This window comes from Merops nubicus, unplaced genomic scaffold, assembly GCF_000691845.1.
Source record: "Merops nubicus isolate BGI_N331 unplaced genomic scaffold, ASM69184v1 scaffold22851, whole genome shotgun sequence".
NCBI lineage: Eukaryota > Metazoa > Chordata > Aves > Coraciiformes > Meropidae > Merops > Merops nubicus.
The window spans coordinates 790-9,087 of NW_008590566.1; the positions used below are offsets into that span (position 1 = coordinate 790).

Below are 8,298 nucleotides of genomic sequence, written 5' to 3' on the forward strand. Positions count from 1 at the left end.
ATGGAACACAGACAAATGTCCTGTGAAATGGGAAACACTTGTGGGCAGTGAAATTTCCATAGCAGTGAGGGGGCAGAGAATGAAAACTGGCCTATGCCTTTTTTTTTTTTTCTTTGTTTTGTTCCTTTTTTTCTGCCAGAATGGAACCCATAGGGTGTGGAAACAATTCTTGTGATGGTGGGAGAGATTTTTCTTAATGTTGAAAAGTTTTGCTCTTTAATACCCTGACAAGAGAAGGACCAGGTGCTAGTGAGAAGACAGGTTAAACACTCTCCATAGCAACAAATATCAGGAAGTTCAGGAACACTAAGAAAAAAAAGTTAAATTTCTAGGCATTTTTTTCCATCACTAAAAGGTTCAGATGGGGTTACACAGAAAAATAATGGGACTTTTAGAAGCACCAAGTCCCTTTCCCTTGGCTTTGGAAGAAACAGCTGCTTTCATTGGAAAATTCCAGCCATAACTGATTATAGTAATTGGAAAATCAAACCTCTGAGTGTTTATCTACCCTAAACTGAACTGTACAAGGGACTTCATACCATGCACAGTCTGAGTGTTTATGGTTTGATTCATGTTTGTAACAGTTCTTGTACTGTGGATTCCAGTAAGTAAGTTTGTGATTTCCTGAAATTATGTTAAGAAGTTGAGCATGAAGTGACCGTTAAAAAAGGACGTAGATGTACTGCCCCTTTGGGCTGGGAAAGTCTGTGGGGCAGAATGCTTCTGGAAAGCTGCTCCAAAGTGAGCAAATACCAGGAGAAAGTTGTGATACACCAGAGGGACAGGAGCTGTACTGAAGATAGCTAGGAAAAGTTAGATGATAGTCCCAGTCTCTGTGAGGTAAATTAATATTGGCAGCTCCTATATATATGCCAAGTGAGTGTATGATTTATAGAAGGACTTGGAAGGGAAATAACATCCAAACGTTCTTTTGAAGTGTTGATAAATATCATTATTTATTGTAGGATATAAACAGGAGAAAATTAAGTGAGTGTTATTTTTTTAAGTGATTGCACAAATGACTTCCAAGTGTTTTACTACTTTCACTTTTCTGCTTATGGTCAAATTTATCACAACATTGTAACCTTGAAGGAATGAAGAATTAGTTCACAATGACTGTATGCCTGTTGTCCTGCTTAATACAAATCCAGGAAGCACTACAGTCTAGTTACTAGCGCTTGCTGAGGGGAAGCCCCTGGATTCTTCTGCATGTGAGCAGCAATTTGTTGTGTAACCTTTAGGAAAGTCATTTATCCTCCTGGCCCGCTTCTTCCTTCATCTACAAAATGGGGACAGCAATATATATCTTTATTACACAGTTTTGTACTAAATGATACTTGCAAAGTTCTTCAAATTCCAAAGGGATGCTTTAGAAGTATAAGTACTGCTGCAATCAATAAAGTAATCTTATAACTGCACTAATACCTCTTCTGCCACTGATGTAGCAGCATTTCTTTGGATGCATAGAATATTCTACTTTTGAATTTCTAACAAAAAATGTTACTGTAAAATACTGTTTAAATTTTACATTATATTCAGATGTAGCTACAAATGAATCCAATGTGTATCTACCCTAATTATTTCTTCATATTTCATAAGAAATGTTTGGCAGAATATTGGCTTCTATGAATGCTCCCCCTATTTTTTTTCCAGTTTCATAACCACATTATGACAAGAATAGGAGGGTCCCAAGCATACTGTGCAACCTGCAGTCTCTTATAAATGCACAGGCCTTGCATGACTGCCAGCCAAGGACCCATAAGTGTATGTGAATTTGTGGTGTGTGCAGTCACACGCATTGTGCTCATGTGTTAATTGCGTGCATCCTTTTAAAGTTTTACGGACAAACTTCTCAGCAGCTTCAGCCTGAATTTTCTCTTATTCCAAAGAGAAGGAGCAAGTTTTGGTCATCACAACTGCTGAGGTAATCATTAAACCTCAGTGAAAGTAAGACAAATGCTTACTGTATGTTAATGAGTGTTAAAAGTGTTGCCAGTGCAGATGGAAGATGCCTTTTAAGTGGCCAGACAATATAAATAATGCATTATATTGCTGAAAAACACCTGCTAGGGAGAAGGATGGAAAACAGCTATTACGCATGCTGGTTAGATAATTATATTGTGAAGTGCAACAAAATATGTGAAGATTCAAGCCAGATCCTGTGGCATATTTGGGCCAGTCTGCCTTCTGCTGCCATAGGCTTCTGGCCATCAGACTGGCATGGACAGTCACAGCTGCATCATCTCCAGTGTGGTGAATGTGGCTGGGCAGAAGGTATAGCCATGAAGGCTGTTCTTCCTTTACACTTGCTGGTCTGAACACAAAGTACCAGCTTTTAGGAGTTACAGTAAGCCTAACTGAAACAGGTTTTACTTTAAAAGGCACATGGGGGTAGGTTAGAAATACAGCCAGTCCATTAGCAGGTTAGCATAAAAATAAGCATCTAAGGCCACAGAATAATGCCAGTAAGGATAATAAATCGGTATTAGAGCTTGAGAAGGCCAAATCCCTCTTAATAATCGAAGTGCTTCATAATATACTTCATACCAAACTTTTCTCTGTAATGTTAATATACATAATTTTCACAGAAGCTTTTTTTTTTACATTAGTACACCAAGGGAAACAGAATGTGTTGCAGGGATTCAGGATAGATAAGAGGGGAAATATGGATGGAAATTAGGAAAAAAGCTCCTGTGAAAACTCCTAGTCATTCTAATCTGTAAGATGCATCTTATACTGCTAGTCACTTCACTAATCATTGTCACAACAATATGCCATAAAAGCAAAGAAATCAAGATACTGATTAAAGATAAGTTGATGATGTTTTGGTGCCTAATAAACTTACTGTAACACTCACTATCAGAAAATACTGTCTATTCATATGAATTTTCTTGCTTGTTGCAGTATTGCAATACAGCTATTTTCTCCTGACTGCCTCCTGTCAATGCAGTGATGTGCTGTTATGTGTGTGTACTGAGGGGAAGACAGGATCATAAGAAATTTCTGTTTGAAGAATTCTTTCATGTATTTTAGCACTTCATCACTGTGTTATTTCTAGTGTAAAATAAAGAAACGGAAAATAAATTATTTAAGAGGCTAACCTAACCTAGATTTTTCTCATTCAGTTGCCTCACAAAAATAAAGAGGCACTGTCTATCAAATTAATAACATATTTCAGGTAACATGTAGCATTTAAAAGTAAACATCCAACACTTGATAACTAAAGTACCTATCACAGAACTGAACCTTGGAATTTCTAGTTTATTCATGTTCAGTGTTAAAGCATTTATTTCTCATAGAGGGGCTGTATTGTTGGCTGTAGCAATCCAGATTGCAGCAGTGATCTGTTCCAGAGTCCCAGAACACACGGATAGGTTGGGCAGCAGGGGGACTGTGTCATGACTGTAAAGTAGGAAGGTACTAACTATCCCTCTTTGGATCATGGAAGTTAAGTCTTGAGAATGATGTGGGCTTTTAGTTGTGGTAGTTGATGCTGAGCTAGTACTGTTTTTTTAGAGATGCTCAACATTTGACTGTTTCTAACTAAAGCCAGCATGTGAGCAGCTAAGATGGAGGCTGCCTGGTGTAAGTTTAGAGTAGGGCTCACAATGGATTGTCACTGTGCTTCCCACAGAAATCATGCTTTGTTCCCTTAAGTTAGCTGTAATGCTCCACTATGTTGTAGTGCAAAATGGAGAACGGCACGTTTCTCTTAATGCTCATTTCACAGGACTAAAAGACAGTACAGTCAGAGTAGCCTCTCAGGTGTCATAGAATGACAGGCTTTTGATGTGGACATCTTGAAAATGATTCCAGTCTACTTCTCACTATTCTTTTTTTTCACACTGACATCTCAACGAGGAGCCAAGTCGCAATGCCTGTCTGAGTGTTTTTGAAAGAATATTTGTAGTTCTCCAACCAGTTGTAAATCTCTTAGATTTTAAAGTTGTTGTCTGCTAGAATTTTCCTCTTAATTCCTTCTCTATACAGTAGGGCAGATCAATATATAAGGTACACTGGTGCGAACAGAATGATATGACTGACCTTAGGTTGAGTTACTCTTCACTCTTATTAGGATAGCACAGATCAGAGAATATAATGCAATCTTTCATCAAACAAGAAAAAAGAAGACTTCATCTTTTTATAGGGAGACAACTAAAAATATACAGCCGAAGGACTGAATTTGCCATGAAATTGTTAACTTACTGAGCTTTTTCATGCAGTCTCGAAGCCTGGTTTCTAAGCTGAGTACACGCTGGTGTAGTTCCTCATAGTCATAAGCACCAATTTCTTCCTGAATCCCAGTGAGGACAGTAGACAGATTCCTAATTTCCTCCTTGAACTGGGTGATTAATTTGGCATCAGTTTTGTATTGTTCCAGAACTGGGATCAATGGCAGGAGCTCATCCATCTTTTCTTTCAATTCCTGTTAAGGGCAATCAAATGTGCATTAGAGCAGTTTACAGGAGTTCAGTCCCCTAATTCCCTTTATTATGCCTGATTATTAAAATAACTTGAAAATTATTATTGATTTTAGTTGCGGATCTATTGTCAGTGTATTGTGAAAGTCTTAGAAACCTCAGTCTTAATGGTAGTAAGCAGTAGGTAAAATACATGAGAGAATAGTTTTTCTACTGAAAGTAGACAATTACCTTCAAGTGATCTGAATCAAACCTGCTGAAGGTCTGGCTTGCCATCCAGAGGAGATAAACCCCTGCTAAGTGTGTCCTTGAGAGAAGGTGATTAGGCCTGAACACAGAGTGATGTTCAAGGAGGGTCATAACTGTTTTACAGCGTTGTCATAGTGAGTTGTTGGTTTCTATTTCACTCCTTAGAAATACTGATGGTTTTTTTTTTTCTTATGGCTATTTAGTTCTCTTCTGGCCACAGTGATATATACGTCTTTCTTCTGAAGCAAAAAAAATGTGGTTAACTGCACTTGGTGTTTATCATCCTGCTACAACACTAGGTGCCTTTGAACTTCCTCAGTTGATCTGTCTTCTGGACTATCACAAATTGTTTCTTTCCCATGCGCAGTTGTTGTGTTACTAATCCTGCTCTTAAACATTGGTTAAATAAAATAAGGCTCTACTTTGGAATCTCGGATTGCTCCTTTCTCAGACTTTTGACAAGTCTCATACTTGGAGAATTTATCTCAGTCTGTACTCTATGTTGGCTGCTCATCTTTGATTTCTTAATTATTCTTTTAAATGCACTCATGGTAGGGAGTTCATTAAATCTAAACTAATTGTTTGAGGTTGTTTTTTGTTTGGTTATTATTCTGTAGAAAACTTTGAAGAATTCTTGCAGTCAAAATGTTTTGCTTTATTGAAAAGCAGAGAGGTTTGTCCCTGACATATCACATAGAGATTTGCACATCTTTTTCTAATTTGAAAAAACAGCAGGACTTCCATGAGGAGATGTAAGCCTGGCCAAAACAAGGCAGATGATGGATATAAAGATTTGTTAGGTACTAGCATTAGCTGGCAATAGAGATGGGGAACAGATGATGACACACAGGGAGAGGCTATTGAATGGGTTAAAAAAATCACGTCCTGAAAAATAGCTGGAGTAGTCAGCAGGTCAAAAGAGAAAGCAGAATAGAACCAACTAGAAGCCCAAGCACAAGAAAGGTGCAGAAGCAAATGTGGTTAGTGTAGTCATTGAGATGTGAGAATACACGCATGTACTGTTTGTTACATTGCTTGCATTAAAGGATGCAGCGAACAGAGTGGGACATTACCAAAATAAATAACATGACTGAGGCCAAATGCATTTTTCCTAAGGAGAAGTGAAAGAAGCTGACAGGCAGAGTCAGCATTTGAGCTGCTTGAAGATCTACCTCTGAATTTTTGCCTCTTGAACATGTAAGACAGCTTGAGTTCTGCAGTATCTCTTCAATACCTGGATAATATATCCATATTCTTTTAACAATTGCTTTCATATTTGACTTATTGCTTAAAATAAAGACTTATATGTGTTTTTAAAAAGTATATTTTGCACACAGGTCATCTTAGTAGCTAGAAAATTGCATTTCAAATTGTAAGCAGATATGTTGTTATAAATGGATTTGAGGGTATTAGGAGTTCTATTGGTTCTATTCTCAAGTGCTCTTCCAATTACATTATAATAGCAGAATTACTGAAATGGACAGAAAGTGGAGAGTCTTTTGTCTACAGTTCAAACTTTTTATTTGACTGTTTTTATTGAAAACTTGAGCCTACTTTATGCTTTTTAAAATGTTTTTCCTTGATGACAAGGAGAGTACACTTTGTGACATAGAAAGCAGAGCATCAGAAGCCAAAGTTTTTGGTTCCTTTTTTTGAAATTATGAACTTAGGCTTTGGTTCTGTGGGGGACTGAACTGCCAAAAAACATGGGTAAACCACAATAGAAAATAACCTGCAAAGCTTTTTGTAAAAACTCAGGAAGATAAAAAGTGTTTCTGAGAATTGGTGAAGGTAACTTATTCCTGATAGGACTGATACCAGATGAGGTATCATCTGAGCAAACTGGTGTAACTTTTTTGTAGCGATTGAGTATCTCTGGCCTGGCATAAATGCTAATTTGACCAAAGTATGAAAATATGCTGAAATGTGACCTGGATCAAATTTATACCCTTTGGTTCTTATCAACAGGGAACCACAGTGTTAGAATCTCTCATTTCTGAATGATATAAAGATGGTATTGGTATTTTCATGACAAAGAAAATAATTTTATTGGTTTCTGCTGACACGCCTAGCTTGTTGCTATGATGAATGGTATAAGAGCTAATTTGTGTTGCAACATGGATAGGTGGTAGACATATTCTGGCACTTTGGGTTTGCTGATACAAGGGCTTATGCTATATTCAGAATGAGTTTCTTTGTCTCAGGAAAGATAAAGCACTGGAATTTTAGTCGATTAAATTTCAGAAAGCCAGCAGCATATTGTATTATGTTGACCTTTTAAATTACTCTGTAACTTGATTGGCTGGAAATCTGTTTTATACTCCTGGAAAACTGTCAAACTGGAGTTAAATGACTGGCCAATACAAATACCAAATATTTAAAAGGTTAGAATACTGCAGAAATCTGCTACCTTTGACATAGTGTATCAGACATTAAAATTTTGGCATTTTGTTCCCAAGGAAAGCTATAATGAGAATACAGTATATAGAATGGAATTACACAAAAGTGTTGTTATTGTAGCAATGAGTGATGAAGGGTAAGAAAGGTGGAGATTTTTTTAGTACCTGAAAATAACTGGAATCATGTGCACAAATGCTTATTCGAACTAAGAGTGGTGACACAAAGAATAAAGTTTGGTAGCTGGATCATTAGTGTACTTAATTACTGATGTTACTAAGAACTATTGGATGTTTAGTGTCTCTGAAGAATAAATTAGACCCTTTAGCTATATAATTGTTTAGGTATCTTTAGGACCAATTAGGAAATTAAATCTATTTTATGTAAACTTTCATAAACACTTCAAAAATATATGTGGTTAACATAATGTAATCCTCAGAAAGTATTTTCTAGATCCAATTTTGTTGTCTTGTGGTCTTGAGATACAATTTTAACAGACTTGATATTTAAAAAGCTTAAATATGCACTGGTAATATTTTTCCTTAAGAGTACATCAGATAGACTTTTCAGAATTCACGATGCAACTTTGTAATCTCTGCCACCCTCCTTCCTCACAAAAAGATTGGCTTGTGGTTTTTGTTGTCATTAAAATTCTGCAGAAATCTTTATTTAATCACACAAATGTGACTGGGAATGATTGCCCTCCTCCCCATCCCAAATTCAAAACAGCAAACCTTCAGACATGAAATTAGATCTTAATTGTACTGGAAAAAATTACAATAACCTGATTTATTGTAGGCTTTCTTCCCATCAACTGTGGTAAATGTCAGGCAATGCCAGAAGTGCAGAACTCTCTAGTTGTTTGCGATGAATTCTGTTGGATCCCCCCACTTATCATTTGAGCTTGCATGACTAAATATATATATACACTTCTCAGTATGACATGCACATAGATAGAGAAAAAACAGGAATCTGTTTATAGTGACATTTCTCTAATGACATAATAATTAATAGTTACTCCCTATTACAATTAAATTGAACAGAGCAAAAGATTATCATTATAAAGGAAGATTTATTATGCTTTTCTCTTTAATGTTGCTCTTGTATGAGCATTTTAAGCTGAGATCTTAGCAGTCCATGCATTGCTGCCTAGTACATTGCTTCCAGCAGGCTTTCAAAGTTATTGTTAAAGTAAAACCTACTTGAAAATGCTTTGTCATTAATGTCTTCC

The 8,298-nt window shown here is 36.6% G+C and overlaps 1 protein-coding gene across 1 annotated transcript in view; it reads right to left on the minus strand.

Moving 5' to 3' along the window:
* Nucleotides 1–4,206: 4,206 nt before the first annotated feature.
* The window catches only part of LOC103782241 (noelin-3-like), a gene marked incomplete at its 3' end in the record, with an annotated part of 10,237 nt that continues 6,145 nt past the window's right edge, over nucleotides 4,207–8,298 (minus strand). Inside the window, 2 exon segments of the mRNA XM_008949997.1 lie at nucleotides 4,207–4,426; nucleotides 8,270–8,298. The exon segment at nucleotides 8,270–8,298 is cut by the window's right edge and continues 16 nt beyond it. Coding sequence (XP_008948245.1) covers nucleotides 4,207–4,426; nucleotides 8,270–8,298 — 249 coding nt within the window.